General features: G+C 26.0%; 1 protein-coding gene across 1 annotated transcript; it reads right to left on the bottom strand.

The window, feature by feature from the left end:
- Nucleotides 1–23,115: 23,115 nt before the first annotated feature.
- On the bottom strand, nt 23,116–25,053 carry LOC145835117 (uncharacterized). Its single transcript, XM_082942662.1, has 3 exons — nt 24,863–25,053; nt 23,672–24,586; nt 23,116–23,476 (listed from the first exon to the last, which is right to left on the bottom strand). Exons 1-3 carry the CDS (start codon nt 25,051–25,053, stop codon nt 23,116–23,118), a joined length of 1,467 nt encoding a protein of 488 aa, XP_082798788.1.
- Nucleotides 25,054–26,877: the final 1,824 nt, after the last annotated feature.

Genomic DNA, 26,877 nt, shown 5'->3' with positions numbered 1-26,877 from the left:
AAAAAGGCGGGAAAATCGAGAAACAGGAGTTGTTTAAAGGTCTGACCCAACATGCAGCTGTCAAGAAGGGGGTAGATGCAGGTAGGAAGAAGAATGACCAGAAATCGTCCGATATCAAGGAAAAAAAGGTTGGTAAGGTTGTAAAGTCATAAAACAGGGTTGCTAGAAATCTGTAATGTGACAATCCAGGCAAAATAGCCGGAGAAAACCTGAAATTTTAGATTTATTGAAAACAATCTGGAGTTTTGTAGAAATCTCTCCAAAAAATTTTAAAAAGTTTTAGTTTTATATTTGATTCAGAAAAGTTTAATCCTAGGCAAGACTGATACTTTAATTAGGGGAGTTGGAAAAATATAATTTATCAAGTTTACTTTTCAAGTACGTTTCATCTTAATTTATCTTAAGTTGTTGTTTTTATACAAAATATTCTCAACTGTAGTAAAGCTGTAGTCACACAGAATAGCTTATAACTCTGTAGTAATCAGTATTTATTTATTTTTAATTAAATATAAGGAAGTATCTTATTTGTTCAAATAAAGTTACGATGAAACTTTATTTACATATGAAATTGTGTAGTTAATCTGAAAGATTTTTAACTTTGAACTTGTTAAAAAATAAGAAATTTATTTAAATACTTTAATTATTTATCATCTGTTTAAGCTTAACCACCTTATTTGTGGTATCTGTAAATAATTCCTACTAATTAAAATAAATTCGAGTAACAACAGTAAATATCCATTGTTACTTATTACTTTGCATTACGTTAAACAATAAATTCATTAAAAAAGTAAGTTTTATTTATACTGAATTAGTTACCAAAAACAAATGTTGAAGTTTTCCAGTACTTTTAAATTTCAAAAAACAATTTTGATAAACTACTTATTTAAAACCACTGCTAAAAAAATAACAAAATAAAATTCTGCAAATGATTGAAGAAAGTTTTTTTTATTTCATTAGTTAAATGATACAATATAAATTTACCACTTATTTTAGTTTATTATTGTGTTGTTTGTTTATCTATGGATATTTGAAGTTATTATTAAGTTCTTATAAAACTTTATTAGATACTTCCTTCTATTAAAAGTTTATAAAAAGCTACTTAATCAAGTGTTGATAATTATCAGCTTACTACTAAATTCTAAAATAATCTGTACAATTTTTACTTTACTAGATGTGAGATTTGTTCACAATAAAAGAACAATAACTTAAATTAAAATAACATGATGCATACTTAAAAAATACAATCTATTTAGTTCACTAAACTAAAATTAATAACATCTTGTTGCAGTCATTCCGTTTTTATAAAGTTAAATGCTTCAAAATACATTCAAAAACTAAGTAATATTGCTTTACTTGTTTTTTTTTTATAATTAGAAAAAAAAAATATTAAACCAATTTAATTAATTTACTCAATAGATATCATTCAACTAAATACTTTAATTTTACTCAACATTATTTTCTATCTAACAGACTTTTATACAGGCCGTAAAAAGCAACGCAAATGACGGAAGTTATTTTGCTGTAGTGAGGGTGAAAATATAGTTATTGAAATTTTTGGTTTATGTATAATTTTCCACCAAAAAATAAAAAAAAAATTGATTGTTTTTTTTCACAGATTTTGTTTAAACACTTTAGCTGAAACACTTGAAAATTATTTAGTTTATAAATTTTCAAAATTTTCACAAAAAATTAAATATTTTTCATTGTTATTTGTCACATGTCAAATTAACAGTTTAGTTGAAATACTCGAAATTAATTTAGTTTATATTTTTCACAACTGTTTTTTTTACATTGTTTTTTTTTTCATTTTACATTCAGTTAAGTTTGATTTTAGAAATTCTTTAGTTTATGTATAATTTTCCACAACAAATTAAATGTTTTTGATTATTTTTTGTCACATTACAATTTAACAGTTTAGTTGAAATACTTGAAAAAATTTTAGTTTGTATTTTTCACAACTGTTTTTATTTCATATTGTTATTTTTAACAGGTCACAAACGCAACACAAATATATAAAATTATTTATTTTAGCCCACATAAGTTAAAACACTACAAATAAATAGTTCAACAGATTAACTTTTCAATTATTGTTCAAGAACTAGTAAACAAATATTTTTTGTTTTTTATTACGTATTTATTTTAAGGCCATAGGGGGGGGTTCACTTTGTTTTTTACAACTTGATCTTATTTTGTAGAATTTAATTTGAGCTATCAGACACTTTTAACCGCTTAAAAAAACTCAAAGTAACTTTTGGGATATAAGCGATCAAAGAAAGGGCGTTCAATACGTTCCTTATGGAAGGCGAAAACTAAAAAAGCTAAAAAAGACTATTTCACTAAAAATCTATCTCCTCCTTCATTTTTTGAGTAATCTTTCTCAAATAGACCATAAAACGTAAGGCAAAAAACAGATTAATGTTCATTTTTCTAGTAAAATTAGTTTAATACTTAAACAATTTTAATATTTTTAATTTTAACAGGCTTTAAAATGCAAGGCAAATGACAGATTAATAATTGTCTTTTTTTTTTCAATTAATTTAATTCTTTGTTTCTTTTTTTTTTATATATTTAATTTTAACAGGCTGTAAAGAACAAAGCAAATGATAGTGACTCCGATTATTCTCCAAGTGATGAATTATCAGATGAAATGAAGTCTTTAGATGAAGAAATCAAGAACAAATCTAAGGTATATGTTTTGTATTTGGTTTCATTATGATAATAATTAAGTATTATGGTTGAATTTTTTCAGAGAGTAATGTGTAAGTTGGTTTTATGTCTATTTTTGTTCTTAATTGTATTAAGTTTCAATTACATGAGAGCAACAGATATTCACTAAAGTATAGATTGTTTAAAAAACGTAATAAATACCTTACTCATATCCATGCTACAATTATATTGTATTTTCTTAAGAACTTAAGTTTTTATTCATTGTGTATTTATGAACTTTGGATAGCTTTTTTCCCACAAACTGGAAATAAATTACCACAAAAAACTTTAATTAGCTTCACAATGGTGTAATAGGCACTAAAAAAAAATTGAACATTGTAAAACTTTTTTTAAGGGAACTCTAATGTGAAGATTGTTTTTATTGATAAAAGTAATAAGTTATTTTATATTTTATTTTAACAGTTTTAACTTTGAAAAGAAAAAAGCAAGGTACTTTTTTATAAATATATATTTGATCGTTCGGCTAAGAAGTATACAAAAATGTATTCTAAAAACTCAAGTTACTGTAGTATATGGGCAACGTTTTTCAATCAACGGGCCGGATCCGAAAAATTTTAGTCTTTGGTGGTCTGGAACATTCCCGAAACACTGATATATTAAATCCAGTATCCAGTTCCAGCTTGTTAATGATTTTTGAATTCGGATCGAGCCGGATGCTATTTTAAAAATTTTATCCGGATCCGACTGGATACTAATTTTAAATCAAGATACAATTATATCGTTCAATTATTGTTCAAGAACTAATAATTGAATATATTTTGTTATTTTTAAAGATTTAATATTCAGCAGACCCCAAAGCGCAAGGCAAATGACATATTAATAATTGTCTTTTTTATTTCTATTAATTTGAAATATTTTTTCTATATATTTAATTTTATCAGGCTGTAAAGCGGAAAGTAAATGATAGTGATTTCGATTATTCTCCTTCAAGTGATGAATTATCAGATGATATGAAGTCTTTAGGTGAAGAAATCAAGAACAAATCTAAGGTATATGTTTTGTATTTGTTTTTATTATGACACTAATTAAGTATTATGGTTGAATTTTTTCAGGGAATAATGTTTATGTTGGTTTTATGTCTATTTTTGTATTAAGTTTCAATTACATGAGAGCAACAGGCATTCACTAAAGTATAGATTGTTTAAAAAACGTAATAAATTCCTTACTCATATCCATGCTACAATTATATTGTATTTTCTTAAGAACTTAAGTTTTTATTCATTGTGTGTTTATGAACTTGGGATAGCTTTTTTCCCACTAACTGAAAATATATTACCACAAAAAACTTTAATTAGCTTCACAATGGTGTGATAGGCACTAAAAAAAAAATTTGAACATTGTAAAACTTTTTATAAGGGAAACTATATTGTGAAGATTGTTTTTATTAATTAAAGTAATAAGTTACACTACAAATAAATAATTCAGCAGATTAGTTTTTCAACTATTGTTCAAGAACAAATAAATAAATATTTTTTGTTTTTTATTACGTATTTATTTTTAACAGACCACAAACCGTAAGGCAAAAGACAGATTTATATTCATTTTTGTAGTAAAATTAGTTGATAACTTAAACAATTTTAACATATTTAATTTTAACAGGCTTTAAAATGCAAGGAAAATGACAGATAAATAATTGTCTTATTTCAATTTATTTAATACTTTTTTTCTTTTTTTTATATATTTAATTTTAACAGGCTGTAAAGCGGAAAGCAAATGATAGTGATTCCGATTATTCTCCAAGTGATAAGTCATCAGATGATATGAAGTCTTTAGATGAAGAAATCAAGAACAAATCTAAGGTATGTGTTTTGTATTTGATTTCAATATGATAAAATTTTTATAATTTCGGTTGAACTTTTTTCAAAAAGTAGAGTTTAAGTTGGTATTATGTAAATTTTTGTTCTTAATTGTGTCAAGTTACAATTACATGAGAGCAACAGGTATTCACTAAAATATAGATTGTTTAAAAAACGTAATAATTGCTACAATTATAATGTATTTTGTTAAGAATTTAAGTTTTTCTTCATTATGTGTTTATGAACTTTGGATAGCTTTTTTCCCACAAACTGGAAATAAATTACCACAAAAAACTTTAATTAGCTACACAATGGTGTAATAGGCACTCGAAAAAAAAAATATTTTGAACTTTGTGAAACTTTTTATAAGGGAACTCTAATGTGAAGATTGTTTTTATTGATAAAAGTAATAAGTTATTTTATATTTTATTTTAACAGTTTTAACTTTGAAAAGAAAAAAGCAAGGTACTTTTTTATAAATATATATTTGAATATATCGGCTAAGAAGTATACAAAAACTCAAGTTGTGGGTAGTATATGAATGGGCAACGTTTTTCAATCAACGGGCCGGATCCGAAAAATTTTAGTCTTTGGTGGTCCGAAGCATTTCGAATATCTGACATGTTGGATCCAGTATCCAGATCCAGCTTGTTAATGATTTTTTAAACTCGGATCTAGCCGGATACTATTTTGAAAATTTTATCCGGATCCGACTGGATACTAATTGTAAACCAAGATATTAATATATCTTTCAATTATTGTTCAAGAACTAATAAATAAATATATTTTGTTAATAAAAAAAAATCAGCAGACCCCAAAGCGCAAGGCAAATGACAGATTAATATTTGTCTTTTTTATTTCAATTATTTTAGTCCTTTTTTTTATACATATTTATTATTAACAGGCAAATGATAGTGATTCCGATTATTCTCCTTCCAGTGATGAGTCATCAGATGATATGAAGTCTTTAGATGAAGAAATCAAGAACAAATCTAAGGTATATGTGTTGTACTTAGTTTCATTATGACAAAATTTTTATGATTTTGGTTGAAATTTTTTCAAAGAGTAGTGTTTAAGTTGGTATTATGTCTACTTTTTGTTGATAAAGTTTTAATTATATGATAGCAACAGGAATTTATTAATGTATAAATTGTTTAAAAACTACATAAAAAGTAGCTTACTCATATCTATGCTACAATTATATTGTATTTCTTAACAACTTAAGTTTTCTACATTATATATTTTTGAGCTTTGGCTGGCTTTTTTCTACAAACTGGAAATAAAAAATAACAAAATACTTTAATTACCTTCACAATGGTATGTAGCAATTGTTTATAAATATTGTAATTAACACCTGAAATCTATATCTACAATAAAATATAATATAATAAATTTTCATCATCAAAAAATAGTTATGTACTATGAACTTAGTGAAACTTTTTATAAACGAACTCTAATGTGAAGATTGTTTTTATTGATAAAAGTAATAAGTTATTGTATATTTTGTTTTAACAAACGGTGAAAACGAAAAAGGATGAAAGTGAAAAGAAAAAAGCAAAGGTACTTTTTATTAAATATAGGTTTGATTTTTCCGCTAAGAAATATATACAAACTTTACAACTTTATTAAAACTCAAGTTGCGTCTAGTATGTGCTAACTCAAATCTAAAATTTATAAACTTATAAGTATTCCCACTTAATATTCAAGTTTTTACAACATTGAAGTAATCATAAAATTTTACAGAAAACCGGCAACAAGAAAGAGCCTAACAATGGTCAAAAGAAAACTAAAAAAGTATGTTTAGTAGAATGAAAGCTCTTTGTTCATGCTGATGTTAGAAAAAAACTAGTCAAGTATTTACTAAATTTAAATTTAGGGCCAGTAATAAAATTGCAATAAACCTATGAAATGCATTCTAATGTTGATATAAAAATAACTTTAATAAAAATATTTTTAAAGACCACAAATCCGAAAATGATAAAAGAAAATAACCACAAATTTAAAAAAAAACAAAGTTTATTGTAGCTTGTAGTTTAATTATACATTTATTGTTTCAATGTATTTTTTCATTAAATTAAGCATGAAAAACCATTTAAACATGTGACCAATTGTACTAAAACAACAGGCTGCCAGCAACTCAGAGGAAGACAAAAAACCCAAGCTCGAACCGGGAGATCCGCGATTTAGGTACAGGGATCCAAAAACTAATAAGTTCATTAAGAACCCTAATTCTGTTACTAATGTAACACGAAAAACCAAGCCCGTCGCAAAATCGAAAAAGAACCCAGATGAACCCCAGGTGTTGCATTGCGATTTCAATAATTATTTATGTTGTTTGTCATTCTATTTATTGTAGTTGATAATTAGAAACTCTTTTAAATCATGACGTCACAACAGCTCAAGATAAATTGCATGTTTTAAAAGTTAATAAATTATGAGTTTTTATTTAATTCTCTAAACTTTGCGTTACAATGTGTTAAACGAGCGTTAAATAAGCTCAATTAGCATTTTTTGCAATTTTTAAAAAGGTCCAAACTTAAGATAAAATAATTTTACTACCTTCGAAAAAAACAGATTTTTTTTATTCTAGAGCTCCATTGCCTTTGATTATTAAAAAATCAATTGAATTGGGGCTTAACTTTTTAAGTGGGGCCCCTTAAAAATTTTTTTATTTGGATTTTTTAATGCAACCAATTTTTTAGCCAGAATTTTTGTTTTAAACATTTTTACTTTGCTGCGTTTTTAAGGGTGGGTGTTTTTTCTTTCCAAATTTCTAGTTTCTTAATGATATATACAAGTATGCCCGATTGTTAATTTTAAAGACCCTCAATTTTTCAAGCCTCACTGTTGCATAAAAAAATATGTTTTTAATACACTTGATTATGACTATTTTAAAGGGTGAACGCTTTTTTTATCTAAACTGTTTTAATGTGAAACATGAACTATGCATATTTACTAAAATTATCAATATTTGAAAATGAATAATCTCCTTTTTCCTTCATGAATATGCAAAGTAAGAATATAGTATTAAATTTAAAAAATAACAAAATTTTCTTGCTAAAACATCGGTTGGAGAAAAATATCCAAAAAAAAAATTTTTTTAAGGGGCCTACTCGAAAATTCTAAGCCCAATCCAACAGATTTGAAAAAAGGCAAAGAGCCTTATCTTGAGCATAAAAATAAAATCTTCGTTAGGCTAAAGATAAGGAAAATAATTGGATCTAAAGTTTAGACATTTTTAAAAATTGCAAAAAAGTGCTATTTAATTTAAAATATGTCCAAGTTGCCCAAGACATTACCGAGTATCAACTTAACCAAAGAAATACAAAGTTTCTTGAAGCTTGTGGTGTAATTATACATTTATTTTTTCAATGTATTTCTTAACTAAGTTAAGAATCACAAACCATTTAAGCATGTGACCAATTATATTAAACCAACAGGCTGCCAGCAACTCAGAGGTAGTCAAAAAACCCAAGTTCAAACCAGGGGATGCGGGGTACAGGTACAGGGATCCAAAAACTAATAGGTTCATCAAGAACCCTAATTCTGTTACTAATGAAACACTAAAAACCAAGCCCGCCGCAAAATCGAAGAAGAATCCAGATGAATCACAGGTACTGCATTGCGATTTCAATAATTATTTCTGTTGTTTTTAATTTATATATTAAAGTTGAAAATGATAAATTAATTTTATTTATGACGTCACAACAGCTCAAGATAAACTGCATGTGGTGCGAAATTATTTTAATACTTATTTTATTGTAAGTTTTTATATAAACATGTTTTGCATTGCAATGTATTAATTTATTTTACAAACTAATTAAAAAATAAGAACAATTTGTTTTTTTACTCAACAGGTGGCAAGCAGCTCCTCAGTAGTCGTCAAAAATAACGTCACAAAGAAGGTAGGGGAGACACTTCCGGTTTCCGATGACGTCATCGAGCTTGGTGACGTCACAACGCCTTCAACTTCAGACATCACTGTCGCACCTGAAGATCACCAGGGCCAGAAACGTTTGGATCCCTCCGTCCATATCAGAGACGGGTTGAACTACAGTACTCAGAATTCAGACTCCAAACCCAATGAAGGTACTCCAATCAAGAGTTCCGAAGACGACGAACAAGATCATTAGCCGTTTCGCGCAGGACCAGGGTTGAAGGGAAAATTTTAACAACTCTGACGAGCGTCATCCTTCCCTCTAAACTAAACAGATTTGTTCCCTTAAGTGCTTTTGTGCATATTCGTACCCTACTCTGCACTTTTTATTTTTTCATTTGTGATGTTCCTTGCTACATACTCATTCTCAATTGTTCCAAAATTCTTCTCTTCAGTTATCACACGCCTTTTCTGCGCATTTTCAACAAAATCTTGCTATATCTTGTATTGCTTTGTAGTCTATTTGTCTCCCCACAAACAGCACAAATTGATCTTTATAGACATTCCTGATGTGCATAGTTCTTCCAAAAAGCTGCTCAATCTACTACAATCTATTACAGGCTCCTTTGCACAAAGTTGAGTTATAGATTTTGATGCATAACTGTTCTGTTCTCTTCTCTGGGATGTTCCTTTTACGAAGCTGTTCGAAATTTGCACAGAATGGGGAAGAATTTTAAGTTTCGATTTTTGCGTGTCACTACATTTTTGTGCTTTTTTATAGTGTTACAATATGTGCTTAGTAAGGTGGAATTTTTGATTTTTAAATGAAAAATAACAAGCAAGTCTGAAGTAAAAAAATATTTTGGGTAGTATTTGAGTTTTAAACATGTAAATTAACATAGTTAATGTTTTCAGATGACTATAATTTTTATTCATATTATCAACATAAAATGCACACGGAAATGCAAATAATTTATATAAAGTTTAGAATTTATCAAACAAAAATAACGAGTCTCATTTAAGAAACCATTATAAAAAGTTTTCTTGAAAGAAAATTTATTAAATTCAAAATAATATAAACATTTAAGAAAACAAACCATAAAATTATAATAATTTTTATTATCTGAATAAAATTAAATAAATAAAATGCATGTTATTTAAAATGATTGTTTAATTCTTTTTGAAGTTCAAATTATTTCCACCTTGACTAATGTGTTTTACATATATGCTTAAAATATATTGTACACAGTGCCAAATTTGTGTTAATTTTATATGTAATAGTTCCAATTTATATTACATACTAGTGTTAAAATGCTGTTTGAAAGAGTGTTGTTTTATAGAGTTGTTTGGTAAAATCTTGCAATTCATATTCAAATTCTTCACTTTGCACAAGCTCTTTTTCAGAGTTGTTTTCATATTCTTTTTCTTGGAACATCATAAAAGCTAGTGTGTCTTAATAATTTTGCATTCATATTTAGTTTGCATCCTTAGTTAATGTCGTTTAGAATAAAATTGAGCTAATTGATTAAATGTTTGGCGTATTATAATAATAATTATTTTAACATTTAGGTTTAAACTAAGGAAAATTAAGTTTAGGCTGTTATAAATTCAGTAAATATAAATTGAAATATTTAAGATAATAAGTATTTAAATTAAAATAGCTGATATATTTTAAAGATTTTAGTAGGGTATTCTATCATTTAAAAGTTTTTAGTACAAAATAAATACATAGTTTTAATTAATAACTTGAATAAAATTAGATTGAGTTCTTTCTTAATATGTTGGTGTATTTTTTAGTTATTTAAGCTGTATCTAGATAAGAAAATCAAATACAGGGTTTATCAATGCAGTTTAAAAATGTGGAATAGTACAATTAAAAATTTAATTTGTAATGGCTACATACTTTTTAGCAGGGTATTTAACTTACGGGCAACACTCTGCCTTAATAACATTTTGGAGACAATAATTAATATAGGATTAAAAAGCAAATGGGGAATCTAATCTAGTAAATAGTTTAATTACTATCAGGGGTGAAATTGATTTGTGGAAACCCTACTGTAAATTTATTTAAATCATAACTACTGAGAAAAGTTTTGTAAATAACTTGCTTGATTGAAACCAATTAAAACCAAAAAGATTTATCAAATGTAATAACTAACCAAACAGTACCGTATTTAATCATTATTATCAGTACATATTAATAAAAGCATTTTTAAGTTACATAGTGGCAGACCTAAACCAGGATTTTATAAAGGATTTTATATTTATTTGATATAAATGATTCTAAAGAATATTTTCTAAAAAAATAACATTCATTGTTTAGTTTTAAAAGATCGTATTGGTTTGTAAGATAACTAGAAAAAGCATATTCTGATAAATGGGTATTTGTTTATTAGAACGTTTAAATGTAATTATTTTAAATTAAGGTGTCATGGTAAATAAGTTTGAATAAGAATTTATGACTAGTAAGAGCTTTTGTGATTTGCAAATTATGGGAAGTTAAAAAGAGTATAAAGTTAAAATACCAATGTAAGCTCTCGTGAGTAAAGTAAAATATGACTGCCATGTTACAAGTAATTTCAAATTGTATGTAGATTCAGAAAGAAATATTTAAGCATAGTTCCTAGATATATTATACTACTGATGAGTGTTAGTAATATCTTAAATAGATATCAATCGTGTCAAAAATTATTTTTTCTAGTAACGTACAGACCAAAGAAATAACTGTTGATAATAACTTTGAAACACTGCTAATTAACACCAGTACCAAATTCTAAAACTTTTAAGCTCAATAAGTAGACAGAAAAGGGAAATAAGTTTGAAAATATGCTTGTTTAATGTATTAGATGTTGTTATCAAGCAAAAACCACCTTGTTAATAATTATCAAAATCTGTTATATTTTTCAGAAGTAATTGTTAATAACAAATTTAAAATACTTCTAAATAACACCAGTACCAAATTTTAAAACACTGAAGTTCAATAAGTAGACTGAAAAGTAAAATAAGTTTGTACAATATGCTTGTTTAATGTATAAGATTTTGTAATAAAAGAAAAAGGACCTTGTTAATAATTATCAAAATAACTTCTAAATTTTTGAGAAGTAACTAACTGATAAGTGTATTTTGTTTCAGAGCGTTCATTGCAAAATGAATATTTTCTGAAGTAGATTCATACCACACCCCAGTCACATTCAGATTGTGGTAACATCCATCTAAATGTTTCAAATTGGTTATCTACTTAGAATAACACGTTTCTGGTAGTAGTCATTAAAAATATACTTTTGAAGATAAAAAAGTAAAACTAAAATTATATTAATAATATTTTATAACTCCGTATTATTAGTAGTTTACCATCTCTTTTACAAAACCCTGTAGTTTCCTTAAAATCATTAAGATTTCTTTTATTTCATGCAATTTATTTTTATAGCAAAAAACTTCTTTAAACAAAAGTTTTTATCATCTTATTTTATTAAACAGTCTAAAGTATTTTTGTCTGGTTTTTACCAACATTTATAGTGCTTAAAATCATTTACTTTTAAATAAAATATGCAAACAATATTTTACTGAAACTTTTTTTTTAATTTATCATTAACGTTTAATTGGTACTGCATCAGATTAGGTGTTATGTAGATAACTTCATTAATTTTCCTTAAGGTGAAAAAAATACGTTAGTTTTTAGAAAACAACTTTTATAATAGCCTGCTACAGTCGAAAATTAATTGATTTGCGCTGAAAATTATTTTAATCTTAGACGTTCTAACAAGCTTATTATTCAAACCACCTGATTTTAAAAAACTAAGTTGTATAGACTTAACATGTTCCTTTGTTTTTCGTAAAAGTTGTTTGTTTTTGAAAAGGTTTTTAGTGGCTACAGTTTTTTCTATAAAATAAGTTTTTCAGATTTTACAGTAAAAAGTTTACTTTATAAGTTTCAGAAACAATACGATATATTTTGTTAAAATAACAAGTTTAGAGCCTATTATTTGTTGTGCTTCCTAAGTTTTAAAGTTGTTTTAATCTTAATACAAATGCGATTTGTCCGCACAAGATTAGTAAGGACTTCTAAGTACTGATATTTGTAACGAAGTTAATAAAGTTTAAGTTAAAAATAAAGTTTTAATTTACGCACACATATTTAAAATACTAAGGTAAAAATTTAAAGTGTTAAACGTTTTTTTTTTCAAGTTCCAGCTAGTACAATTACCTGTAATTATCAAACTATCAAACTATCGATTTGAGTTAAAATAAAAATTAATTTGTTCAGCAAAAAACAAAACGTTTTAAAGAAGTAAATTAAATAAAATAGATAAAAATCTGTAAATATTTATAAATTATAAAGATAGCATAGCAGTTATACAGTACTCACAGGTAACACAACAAATACACTAATTGGTCCATTTAACTTTTGAAATTTATAACAATGTTAGAGTTCAGATTTATCTTTTGTCAAAAAGTGACTTAAGATTTCTAAAATAAATAAGTTCATATACTGATTATTATTTTTATCTTAACATTAATTCAATAGCAGATATTTTTGATGCATTTATTACTCTAATAGATTAAGTTACTAATTACTAAATCTATTAGACTTAGAGTAATAAATGCTTCAAAAAGATCTGCTATTGCTGAACACTTAGTAAATAACCTTGAATGTGCTAGTAATTATAATTTTAAAAGATTTAAAATTATTAAAAGTTGTTTTCATATTTCGAATTTAATTGAACTTGAATCTATTTGTATTTTGTTAAGAAAACCTAAGTTGTGTAAACATAAAGATTTTGATTATACTGTTTCGTTGTTTTCTTTAATTGTTTTATAAGTTGTTGCTCTGTTTTATTATTATTTTTTTAGTTGCATTGTAATTATAAGTACTTATGTATTGTTAATTACTCTTTGCTTTATTATTATTAATTACGTTGATTGCATTTTCACTATATTAGCTAGATTTTAAATTTTATTTTTATTGTTTAGTATACAACTGACGAAAGAAGCATGAAATATATTTTGTTCTGAAAAATTGTGTCTTATTTATATTGTTTGAAAAAATTGATATAAACCTTAACAAAGACTAAAAAATATTAAAATAAATTCAGTAGAATTTTTAAGTAACACACGATATATTCAGATAGCTGAATATTTTTTAACAGTGTTCATTTTGTTGCCGATACTTGTAACAAAATTAAAACATTTAAAGATTAAAACGAGTTTAATTTACAAATTAACAAAAAAAAAAAATAACTTACTCGTCGACGCCATTGTGAGCATCAGTAAACATTTGGATGTTTTGTTGTTTGACTTGAAACAACTTTAGTTGGGATTGGATTCTAAAAAAAATATTATGTGAAAAATACAATATTAAACGTATGCTTTAGAAATTTTCAGATGGAGTGAGCTTATACAATGTCAAAAATGTATGAGTAAAACTTATTTTTTAAATTAGAAACATATGCTTTTTCACAATATAAACATCAAGTTGTAATTGAAACTAATTCAGCGTTTAAAGATAAGATACATTTATTACATTTAAACTGACTGAAAAACTTCCAGAACTTTTTTGACCATTTGCTATTAATTTTTCAATATTATAATAGTTTATTGTTAAATATTTTTAATTATCTCACCTGCAGCTTCTTTAAGGATGATCTTCGTAGTATGGATAATTTGTTGAAGTCGAATCTTTAGATGACGGTTCAAAAATTACAACAGTTTAAATCTATTTACTTACTTTTTCTTTAATTTCTCTATAAAAAAATATATTAGTCAGCAACTATAAACGTTTTTTGGGCAATACCGACAGTTAAAATTCTTAAAAAAATTTTAGTTGGTTTCATTTTAAACACGCAATATATATTCGAAAAAAAAGCTTTTGTAGATATAAATAGTAAGATCTAATGGCAAAAAAAACATATTTAAAATACATACTTATAAAAACAAAAAATTGTGAATAACTAAAAATTAGCCAAACTAAATAAGTTTTAAAACTTTTTTAGCCATATATCAAAAAAAAATTAAAAGTTAAATAAATAAAATAATCTTGCAGGTCTGATTAATAAAATTATTACGGTAAAATACTTATTTTTAAACATTTACTAAATGAGATGATAGACAGTAATTAAGACTTATCCATTTCTTCAAAATCCAGTTTAAAAGTCTTAAAGAAAATTATAATGGTAAATTATTACAGTTCTTTTTTTTATTAATTTAATGAAAAGAAATCTTTCAAAAAAATTTTAAACAAATATCGTAAATTGACTTTCAATTAGGTAACTTTTAATAAATAGATAAAACTTTATTATTTTGTTATTTTATTTGATTAAAATATTTGAAGGTTTGCATGGAAAGTAAACCCTGAACAGTATGAAACTTACAAAGTTAACTAAGTTTGAAATAGTTATTCTCTTAAATACAAAAATTCTAGGTTTTTCCACAATATTTGCTGAGTCAGCATAAAACATTTATTAAATTTTTGTTTTTTATGTTTGGGTAAGGTGGGTCAGGGTTAAGGTTATAAATAAAAAAATAAATAATTTGGGTAAGGAGGGTTAGGATTAAGGTTCTAAATTTCAAAAAAAAGATTAGAAAATGCTGACTTAGCAAATATTTTAGGGGAATTACGTTCATTTTAAATCAGTCCCGAAAACAACATGTTTTTTAGCTGAGCGAATATTTAAAAACAGATTAAACTTTAAATATAATAGTTCTAAGATAGCGGAATGAAAAAAAAAGATCGAAAAATAATTTTACTCGCAATTGTGGAAACCGTTATTTTAAGCTAAAAAAATAATTAGTTATGTCCATGTACGGAAACAACTGAGTATTACCACTAAAATGTTATACAATGGAAAAATATTCCGAGTATATTTCAAAGTTCCGTAAAAAAAAACGTAAAAAAGTAATCTTATAAATTACTTATTAATTTAAAAAAAATAAAAATCGTACCGTAAAATACAAAATCTTTTTCTAAAAAAAGTTATATACAGCTTGGCAACAGAATTAATGTTTTATGCTTAATTTTTTAGGCCTATACATTTTGTAAAAGAATTTTTTTAACAATTGTAAAAAAAAATTAAAGAAAAAATTTGCTTCGACATTTCGTTGAGTCGCTATTGTTCAATAAATATAACTTAATACTATACTTATTTAAAGAAAAAACTAGAAATATTTTATATTGTAATTTAGTACATTCTTACAATACTTTTATTGACGCCAAATTATTGCGATTAATTTTCAGAAAATGATAATCATAATAAAATTTTGGGAATAAACATTGTAAGTCGACCTCGCAATGAGAGTAATTACAATACAGGCGTGTCTAGACTTTTTCAAAGGGGGTTCACATTTTTTTTTGTTCTTAATTTACCGCTTAAGTACGTATTTCTTAGGTATGCACTGCCAGTTAAGTACGCAATATTTAGTCGAAAAACTCTGTGTTCAAAATGCTTATTTCTGCTTACAAATAAAAAAAAAACATATAAAAGTAATAGAAAAAGATTATTACTTTTTATTTATTATACTGTATTAAAACTAGTTAAATTAAAACTAAACGAACCAGAAAAAAGTTACTTACAAATTTTGATTTAAATATTAGTAAAGATTGAGTTCTTATAAACTTTTCTTTTAAATTTTAAACTCTTTACATTTACATATCTATTTATAATAAAAATAATTTTTTCAAGTAATTCAATCTATAAAAACTAAAACTTCACGAAAAAAATGTTTAGTTATACAATTAAATTTAAAAAAATTTAAATCATAACTAAATGATTGCCTGATGGTGCAGAGATTCTAATGATGGTTTTTAAGTATCTTTGAGTTAAAATTTCAAAAAATCAAGAATCAACTTTGTGACCAACACATATACAAAAGTAAAATAATTTAAATAAAAATTGAAATTTCAATTAAAAAAATGTTTAGACTTATACAATTGTACAAGTCTTATACAACTTTGTGGCCAACAGATATACAAAATTAAAACAATTTAAATAAAAATTGAAATTCCACTAAAAAAATGTTTAGACTATTACAATTAAATTACATTTGTAATTACTTAATTAAAACTATAAATTGAAATATTTTTAATTATAATTAAATGTTTGCCTGATAGTGCAGGATTTCTAACAATGGTTTTAAAATCTCTTTGAGCGGAAAACTTCAAAAAATCAAGAATCAACTTTGTGGCCAACAGATATTAAAAAATTAAATAATTTAAACAAAAATATTAAAATACCATTAAATGATAAAATAATAAATTGCTAGGTGGTGTAGTGGTCTAAAGATGATTTTGAAAACTCTCTGCATTAAACTTTTCAAGGTTCAATAGCTTCACACAACATTATTATATACAATCAACTAAGTAAAATACAACTTAAGTGGTGATATTGGACATTTAAAAAAAAAATTGTTCTTACTAGTTGAAAAACAATACTTAATAAAAAATTAATTACACTAAGTAACAATTAATAATGGGAACTAAGAGCAACTAAGTAAAAAGTTTTCCAGAAAAAAATGCTACTTTAAAACTTTTACCTATTGTCACGTCACAATTAAAATTTTATTTGAAATCTATTTCAGCTGGGCAAAATACGTTTAAAACTTGCATGTAACTTGTTAGCTACATATTGCTCATTTCAATCATATTAAAATTATCAAAAAACCATATTAATTAATCTTTAGAAAATCCAAGTTTCATATGTAAATAGAATATGAAAATTTAATTTTCTTTAAATACTCTAAGGCAGTGCTTCTGAAATGGGGTTCCGTAGAACCCTAGGGTTTCGCGACTACTCTCAGGGGTTCCGCGAAGCATATCGAAATTTAAAAATTTATGTAAATATTATTTACATTTTATGTAAAATTAAGATTAGGGGTTCCGCGGAGAAGTTGAACTTTGGAAAAGGGTTCCGCCACTAGAAAAAGGTACAGAAGCACTGCTCTAAGGTATTATGAAATAAAAAAAATAATATGTAAAAAAATTGTAAATTTTTATTATAAACAGTTACTAAAAATTGTCCAAGAAACACACATATAAAACTATTGTAAGTTCTAAGAACAACACCTTTTAGGAACTTTTCATAACTTTTGACTTTATAGTTTTTTTTTTATATGTATTTCGACCTTGTAAAATTCTACTCAAAGAAAAATTTTTACATTCAATATATTCAGTCTGTTTACATTAAGCTCATTTTCCAATGTATTATGTTTAACGACTCATTTTTGATTCACATAGTGCTGCAACTTATGCAGCTCAAAAAATAAGCTTTTCAACAACTTTTTGTATGGAAAACTTTATATGTTTAAAACGCAGCTGACACAGATTGAGCTTGCATCTCAAATTTACCGAACATTTAAAGGTCCATTGAAAAACTTTAAAAATTGACAAATTTATCATTAAATTCAATGAAAAAGAGCAAAAAATTTACAATTTTTAGATATTTATTTGACCAGATATAATAACAGCTCCAGTATGCCGCGGGACGCCTCTGATTTTAGGTATCTGGTCAATAGAACTATCATTAATGAATAGTTTATTAGGTAAAACTAATTTTACATAGCCACAAGTAAAAAAATTATTAAAGAAATAAATTTAGATATTATTTTTCTACAACCTTAGTTTTTTAGGCTTGTATACGTTTTTTAAAAGTATTTTTTGATATATAGTAACAAAACAAATTATAAATAAAACTTGCTTTTCAACATTTCGTAAAGTTGTTATTGCAGGGTTGCCACTTGTTTTTAGTAAATTTTTTCCAGGTTTTCAAGAGTGCACGTTTTTGGTTCTATTTTTAGTCTGAATTTACGTTTAAGGTAAAAACCTGTCTTAATTAGTATAACAACATTGATAAGATATTGTTAAGCTATTATAAAATGTTTCTCAATAATAAAAAAATAATGATGATGACAAAAACTTTTTATTAAATTTTTTTGCGGAAAATATGATTTCACTACTGAACATGTAAAAATAGTTTATTTGTTCGAGGTTTTTTAATGATTTTTGTTCAAAGTGCCAGGTTTTTTCATAATTTCTCTAATTCCACGTTTTTTAGTTTAAATTTTTAAACTTCAGATTTTTCTAGGATTCTAGGTTTTGTTGCAACCCTGTTATTGTATCTACAGGTAGCCAGAAAGTTTACTAGAAATATTTGATATTTATATTAAAAGAAATTTTAATATCCATTTCTTTGTTAGTTAAATTGATCGCATTAATTTCGTCTAAACTATTTTAGCGAAAAATAAAAATCGTTGAAAGAACGACGTTCAAAAATATTTATCGCAAATCATTTTTTAAATTACGGTAATAAGGTTGTAGTATAATACTTGTAATTGTGTTTGGAAAGTAAGTACTGAACTTAAGTTTATAAAAATAATTATACTGACAATAACTGACAAATACAATATTGGAAAAAAAGCATCGTAATTCGTTTATTTTAGTATTGAGTGGCCACTGGTTTTTAAACCATTTGTTCCAGGTTTTGTAAACTACACGTTTTTGGGTCTAATTTTAGTTTAAAATAAAGTTTAAAGTTAAAACTGAGAAATATACCACAATTATAAAGATGTTGACAAAACGACTTTAAATGTGTTTCTCAATAAAAAAAACTTTTGATTATGATGTTTTTTATTTGTATGATAGATTTTCATGTCAAATCAAAACGTTTCTACTAACATGTGAAAATTATTTAAAGTTCCAGGTATTTCCAGTGATTTTTGTTCAAAATTCCATGTTTTTTTTTTCAATATTTCTAAAATAACAGATTTTTACAGGTTTTATAGTCTAGATTGTCAAATTCCAGGTTTTTCAAATATTCCAGGTTTTGTGGATACACTGTAAAAAATAGAAGAATAAGTATTAATGCTTAAAATTAATTTCAGTACTTATTTCGGTGAGTAAAAAATACTAAGTACTGCAACTAAATAAACCTTCACTGAGATAACCTCCTAAGTATTAGTAATTTCCAAAAATTGAAATATTTTTGATAAATACCCTAATGATAGAAAACTTTTTTTTCAACTTACTAAAACATCTTTTTTGTTCAAAATTGTACGTGAAGTGTTCTAGATTTTAGCACAATGTTACAGTCCGTTTTCTTATTGCCATGTTTATACGGTCTATTGCAAGGGAAAAAATACGTTCAAGTGCGACTTTTGGAAATGCACATTGTAAATAGAATTTTCTCAAAATTACGTGAACATTAATATACGAAAAAAAAAACTATACTGTCTGTATATAAACTAAATACTATTAATAAATATCGCAGAAATTATTTACAGTGGAAAAAAACCACCGAATTTTAATTTTAAGTCGCAAAAATAAAAATAACCGTAAGAAAAGTTTACAATCGAAAAAGCATTTTTTAACGGCTAAAAATCCTCTGTTTTTTATAAACTTTATAAACGCCTATTTAAACTCTTTAAACAATTTATTTACGATTTCTTTAATTTTCATACCATAACGCAATAAAACGCGTTAAATATCACATAATGTTTAAAAAAAAGGTTTTTATTGCCACATTAAAACTAAAAGATATATTACTGACATATCTACCAGACTTATCTTTTTTGACCCACAAACTCTTTAAAAAAATCCTAACAATATTGTTTTAAGTTTTTTTTCTAATCAAACAAATCATTTTTGGATGTGCACTAAAAGTCTGGTGAAAATTTTGATATTAAAAAATAATCAAAAATTGTATGTATACCATACTTAATAAAATGATTATTGCAAAAATAATATACCTTACTATACACAAAATTTTGTTCTGTGTCTGACAATACTTTTAAATGGCACTACATCACTATTTGTACAAAAAAAAAATTATAGCTAAAAGCTTTAAAAATCTGTTCTTCATAGTTTGTCAGTTTTTATTTAATTCACAACAATTAGATTAGTATCATCAAAATAGAACCCAGTAAGAAACTGTAATCATTTGCAAAACTTAGTTAAGTAAAAATTCTTATATTATTTCTAATGCGAACCAATGTTAAAAAACTGTTGGTCTGTTTCTGCAGAAAAACTTATACTCAAAGAACATTTTTTGAATGAAATAAAATTAATCCTTCAAAGGTTAAGATAAAGTCTGATAGCTTTAATCTTTACAATTTGTATCCCTATGGGAAAGCTTACAATAGGTAAAAAATCAAAAGAGTGAGGTTTTAAAACTTTTTCATTTAACTTTTTAAATATTTTAACCAAAGCAAAGAGCATTTAATTCTGATATAGTAGTAATTTAGATCATTTTCAAACAAGTTAAGTGCTTTAGGTACATCATAGTTGTATTTAACCTCATGAATGCTAACAATAAAACTACAACACATTGATAATTCAGTTAAGTTAGGGGCACTAAAATTTTCTAACACTAAAGACACTAATTTTCTAACACATCTTAAAATACTGATGTTGGCAAAGATAATTTTTACTAACAATATTTACCAACAAATGTGCATTTTGTTTTAACCTTGTAATTTAAAGACATGTTTCAAAGAAAATAAAACAAATTTTAATTACATAAAAGCCTTAGATATAGAAGTATGGAATTGTGTACAAGCTCAAGTTTAAGTTAGAAAACTAAACAAGTTTTAGGTTGCTTGGTTGCTAAACACATATACTCCATATAAACATACTTTAATTTATTTTAGTGTTGTATAGTTTTCTACATTTATCAATAGCTAAATGTATCTGTAGAAAGACAGTAAACAAACAAAGTTCAACATTTGATTTACAGTTTTTGTAGTGCTAGAACGTTGATGCATATATAGGGATTTTATATGAAGAGGTGAAAACAAAAGATTCAGCTTAAAAGAAGCAACAACAAAAGTAAAAAACTTTAACATTTTTCTTACTTTGTTTTTAATGGTCAGTAAGTTTTGTCTTAATCAAAATTTCAGTTATAGCTTTTTTTCGTCAAAACTTGGTTTGTCTTAAACTATTTGTCAAAATATCAGTTTTAAATTTGTTTTAAAATAAACGCTTCACAAAATTTTTGTTATGAAATTTTTTAATTTATACCTTGCTTTATTATAGTTTAGAATGGATAACTTTTTTTAATTTTAAAGTTTTTTTTTGTATTTGTTTCATACCATGAACAAACCTAATAGCTTGATTAGACGTTCAAATCAGTAAAATTTGCATTCAAAACATAAGTTGGCATAAAATAAATATAGTATAAAATAAATATAAATATATAAAATAAACAATGTTAATTTATTTAAATTATACATATTTAAAATAATACTTTTTGACTAAATTTTCATGATTAAAAACATTTGATTTAAGTGTAAAATTCAAAGTATCATGAAAATTCAAATTCAAAAAATTTAAATGGTTGTCACAAATAAGTTTGTTACAAGTAACTATTGTAAGTAAATAATTCATATAAACGTGCTTTAAAACACACAAACTAATAATTATTTTTATATTTAAAATCTTCTTTTTTTACATCAAATGAAAACGTTTACAACCAAAAATCTAAAAAGATCAACTTATAGCAACTATGTTCGGAATTCGGATTCTTAGAGTTGTCAACTCTTTTTTCTCAATATTAAGTATTGCATTAATGTTTACAATACGAGTATATTTAAGTATATTTAATTAGTTAATCTAAGGAATAAAACAAAACTTATATTAGTACATATACTTTTAAGCAACACGAAACAAGTCAACTTAAGTAAGTTACCAGAACAAAGTATTGGAAGCAAAATAAAATCTCAAAAATATTAAAATTTTTTGCCAACTTAATTTTTGATTTAAAGTTCTTAGATCAGACTTTTAAAGTAGAAATTGAAAGTTATCACCTGTAAATAAAAAAATTCAATCAAGTTAGAGTGCGTATCAGCCAAACCAATCAGATTATAAACTTGGGTATCAGAAAGTCGCTTTCGCAATCAAAAACTTTAAAAAAACTAGTAAACAATCTTGTAATATTGAAAATAAAAAAGTTAAAGCTTGTGTAAACTCTCCGTGCAGTTGTGACCCGATTCTCTATAAATTTGGATAAGTTCGATTTTAAAAAGTGTAAAGTAAAATCTCTTGATACTATTTTTTATAATGGAAGTATTTTTAACTAGTCGCATTAAATAAGAAAAAAGGTGATTAAAACTTAAGTTTTGAAAATTCCAGCATTAAAAATAAACGGTTTAAGTTTGATAATATATTTATACCTAAACATCATCATTTTGTTAGACTTAATTTAAGATTAGTATTTTTGATAACCATTTATTATTTATTTACCGGGACTTATTTCGTTTAATAAGTTATTTACATTTGTAAAACTTCCATAATCTATAGAAGAAAAATTATCTCTAAGTTCATAGTCTTAAATATAAAATTCTATTTATTTCTTGAACATTAATTAACTTTGTAAGTGGTATAATACTATTAAAAAGATACTGTTAAGCTACTTTGAATTTTATTTTTTTAATGATAAAATTATGTCGAAAATTTAAGTATTTGATAAAATAGCTCTAGTAGGTAAAGAAAATTTATTTTATATATGAAAATAAAAACACAAAAATTGCAATTACCAAAAATTCAAACTTATTTCAACCATTTAACTTAAAAAATACTCTAAACTTCTAATTGACTAAAAATGATATTGCAGGTCTAATTTATAAGAATTTGATGGTAAAGCACTTACGTTTATAAAAAGACAATTAACAATAACACAAAAAACATTGTTTAGTTGCATTGTCCCAATTGGCGTTAACGTGAGCCAAATACCTTTAAGGAGGCGTACTTCTTTTCAAACCACGGTTCGTCAAAGATCTTAAAGGATAAGAATGATTCATCTCAACCGTTATTGCTGGATCTTTGGGCTTCTTGACGGGATGGTCCTCGATATTTAACTTCTCAATGGAGATCCACCTCTTAGCCTCAAACTTTGGCCTCAATTCTTCAACGATACTTGTTATTTTTTCCTCACTGACCGGCTTACCCTTCCTCTTACTAGTGATTTTCATCCTTCTGAAGGTAGGTATGATGTCTTTTTCAAGCATGCCCGTGTTTCTGGCAACGTCAGCATAATTGACCTCCGTCGTTGGCATGTTCTCGCTCAGGTACTTGGCTATCGCCGCTTTCCTGTAGCTGTAAAAAATATAAAAATAAAATAACATTTATTTTTGGTTAATTAATATTTAAGCACCAACTTATTAATTATTCCTCTCAATAAATCTAAATAATCAAGTAAGATTATTGTACTTCACTAAATCTATAAAAATCACTTTAATTAAATATCTTTAGGTATTGACACCTAATAAAATAAATATTAAAAATCCTCACCTCTGATAAAGGTACCATCCGCTCTCACTAAAGGGAGTTTCAGGAGTTCCGCATTTCCCTTGTTTTACTCCAATCTTGTTGCTGAGATCAATCAACCAGAACGCAAAACCCTTTCTCACAAATGGCGGGAAGACCAGAATGACTGAAAGGTTCTCTTTCACATCAGGATTGATGGCAAATTTGCGGTTCTTTGAAAAGTAGCCTACAGCCTGCTCCGTGCCACCTTCAGTTTTTGTTAGAATATAAAACATGAAATCCCTGACAGTGTAACCAACAGTCTTGCTGTCGACGAAGAACTTTGCAAAGAGGCAGAGCTGCTGGCAGTACATTTCGTGTTTTAGTCCGTCCACTTCGTAGAAACGGTAAAGAACTTCTCCTTCCGCTTCTTGGTAGATGACTCTGCCAGGTTGATTGAAATTGTTGCACTCATTCTCCATGTGATCATACAGAAGGCCTTCTTCCGTATGAGGATAGAAACATTTTCTACAAATATAAAGCACAGGCGCTTTTTCATGGTGTCTTGTGTAATCACTTGGATAACAGGGTATTAAGCGTATGTTTAGACCCAAGTAGACTTCTTTCTGCCACTTGATTCTTGGAGGGTTGTTTAACTTTAAGTATTTCTTTTTCTCCTCAAAGCTATAATTTTTGTCATGAATATTATCTATTGACATATTCCATTCTATAGCAGCTTTTTCAACAATCTTAATTTTCTTCTCAATGAAAACTTCTTCAGCAGTTTTTACAAGAATCCCATCCAAGTCAGCTTCTGTGCATTCACCCTGTATGTGACTACTGGGTATCCAATGAGCTAAATGTGACTTGCAGTACTCCACATAATACTCGTATGAGTTGTCTTCTGTCATCTGACGTATTGCGATTACCCAGGCGGGATGGTGATCCTCGTTCTGCAGCCTGCGTTTGGTAAATAACTTAATTGTGAGAGACATTAGATAGACATTAGATAGGGATCTTTACACTAAAGTGTATCAAAACAATGCATCAGTAAGAACAAACTGAAATAATACATTTAACACAAAACATTTATAAAACCTTAATAAGTTTGAATTACTTCAGTTAGAACAGAACTTATTTAAATTATACGAAAAACATATCAAACTAGCATAAACTTATAATAAGAAGATTAGTATACAGATATTTCAACTAAGACTTATCAAAACATTTTAAAACCTGCAGTTGTACAGTCTATCTACGTAGACTCCCTCTTTTTTCATGCTTTTTTTGTCGTAGACCATCCTGAATATGTCACTAGTGCATTTTGTGTTGTTTGCTAGAGTGTACATCTTTCTTTTCTTTTTACCAGCATCTTTCTTTTCTTTTTGTCCTTGCAGGCCTCCCTTTGTTTTTCTATGATCCACCATTTTTTACTTCAATTAACAATAAACCTTGATAAACAAAATAAAAAGTAAAAACTATTTATGAGCTTCTTTGAGATGGTAATTTTATCTTTAAACACAAATGCAATTGACAACATTTTGCCATGAGATAAATTTGCTTTATATAGTATTTTATTTTTATAACATAAAACCCAATACGAGCAATCAACAATTTTTTTTATTTTAGTTAAAGACAAACCTTAAAAGTTTTTTTTTGTAAATCCACGCTTAGTTTATGTGTCACTATGTTTTAAATTTCATTTTAAACACTTGATATGTCAACTAGTGATTTTTTAATATTTATAACATATAATAACTTTAATTTATATAACTTAAAATCATATGTATATGTTTTTACTAACTTTATTTTTAATTATTTTTGTATATCAACTTATGCTATGGTCTTTAATGTACTTTTTATCTGGAAAACAACTTGTGCTAAGCAAATACAATTAACAGGGTAGCGACTTATTAATTGAGCAAAATTTATCCAGGCATTCTGAGTTTCTTCCAGGATTTTAAAAGTACACGTTTCGGAGTTTATTTTTAGTTTAAAAATTATATTTTACGGTATACTGTGTCAAGTAGTACAACAACATAGAAAAATTACTGTAAATCTACTTTAAATGTATTATTTAGTTCAGGGTTGCCAAATGTTTTTGGCAAACTTTTTCCAGGTTTCAGAGTTTCTTCAGGATTTGAAAATAACACCTTTTAGATTTTTAGTTTGAAACTAACTTTAAGGTAATAACTGTGTTATAGAGTTCTAAGATAATACTTTTTCCACTAAATGATTATGAGAATCAAGTAAAGTTCACTATTAAATGACAATTCAAATTCTTTAAAAAAGCTAAACACCACAACTCAAAAAAAAATACAAACACTTAAAAAAATATATCGAGTTAAGATAGTTAATACGATTTTGATAGTAAAAAAAATTGTAAAAAGCTTTTGTTAGAATTTGTCAGTAATACTAAAAATTACTACATTTTAAAGCCAATTTTAGCCATTTCTGAAAAACATTTAAAATTCTTGTAACAATAGTAAAAAGTGTCTGACAAAAATGTTCGTTAAAAGAGATAATAAACTGCATCTAAAACTTTTTTAAATCGAATTGTTTAAATTCTTATCATCAAAAATAGAGTAGTTGTGCACCCTATTTTTACAGTGCTTAGAACCAAAAATTTACAAAAAACTCATCTTATACCAACTATAATCAGACTCTCAGCAACTTTTTCTTAACTTTTAGTAATATATTAATACTTACAAAACAAATGTAATTAAGTAAATTATATTCCTTGTATAATTACAATACAAACATAATTTGTGGTGTACGACTCGATAACCGAAAGGTTCCTTTAAAAACCAGGGTTTTAGACCTACATTTAGAATTTTCAAGCGCTTTTTTTAATGTTCAACAATAAAAATAAAATGTTCTTAATTATTTTACCGAATAAAAAAAAATATTGTTACATATTTTCTGAGCAACTTGAAACCAAAAAAGTTTGGCAACTCAAATAAGTTCCATACCAAAAAAAAAGGAGAAGCAAAACAAACTCTCTAAAAATATTAGATTTAGTACAATCATTAAAAATATTTTTAAGCTTAATTATTGATCCAAGCCTCTTAGATGTGGTTTTGGAAATATTAAACGAAAGCTATGAGCTGTTTGAATTATAAAACCGAATTAATACCTCAACCAAACAACCATATCATAAATTTAGGTAAATATCAGAAATTCACGGAGCGTCAATTTTTTGAATCAGAAATTTCCTGAGTTTAATAAACTTAAAAGATTTTTTTTTAAAC

The sequence above is a fragment of the Thalia democratica genome, chromosome 4 (genome assembly GCF_965202585.1).
Source record: "Thalia democratica chromosome 4, ktThaDemo2.hap1.1, whole genome shotgun sequence".
Taxonomy (NCBI): Eukaryota; Metazoa; Chordata; class Thaliacea; order Salpida; family Salpidae; genus Thalia; species Thalia democratica.
This window is presented reverse-complemented; position numbering and strand designations above follow the sequence as displayed.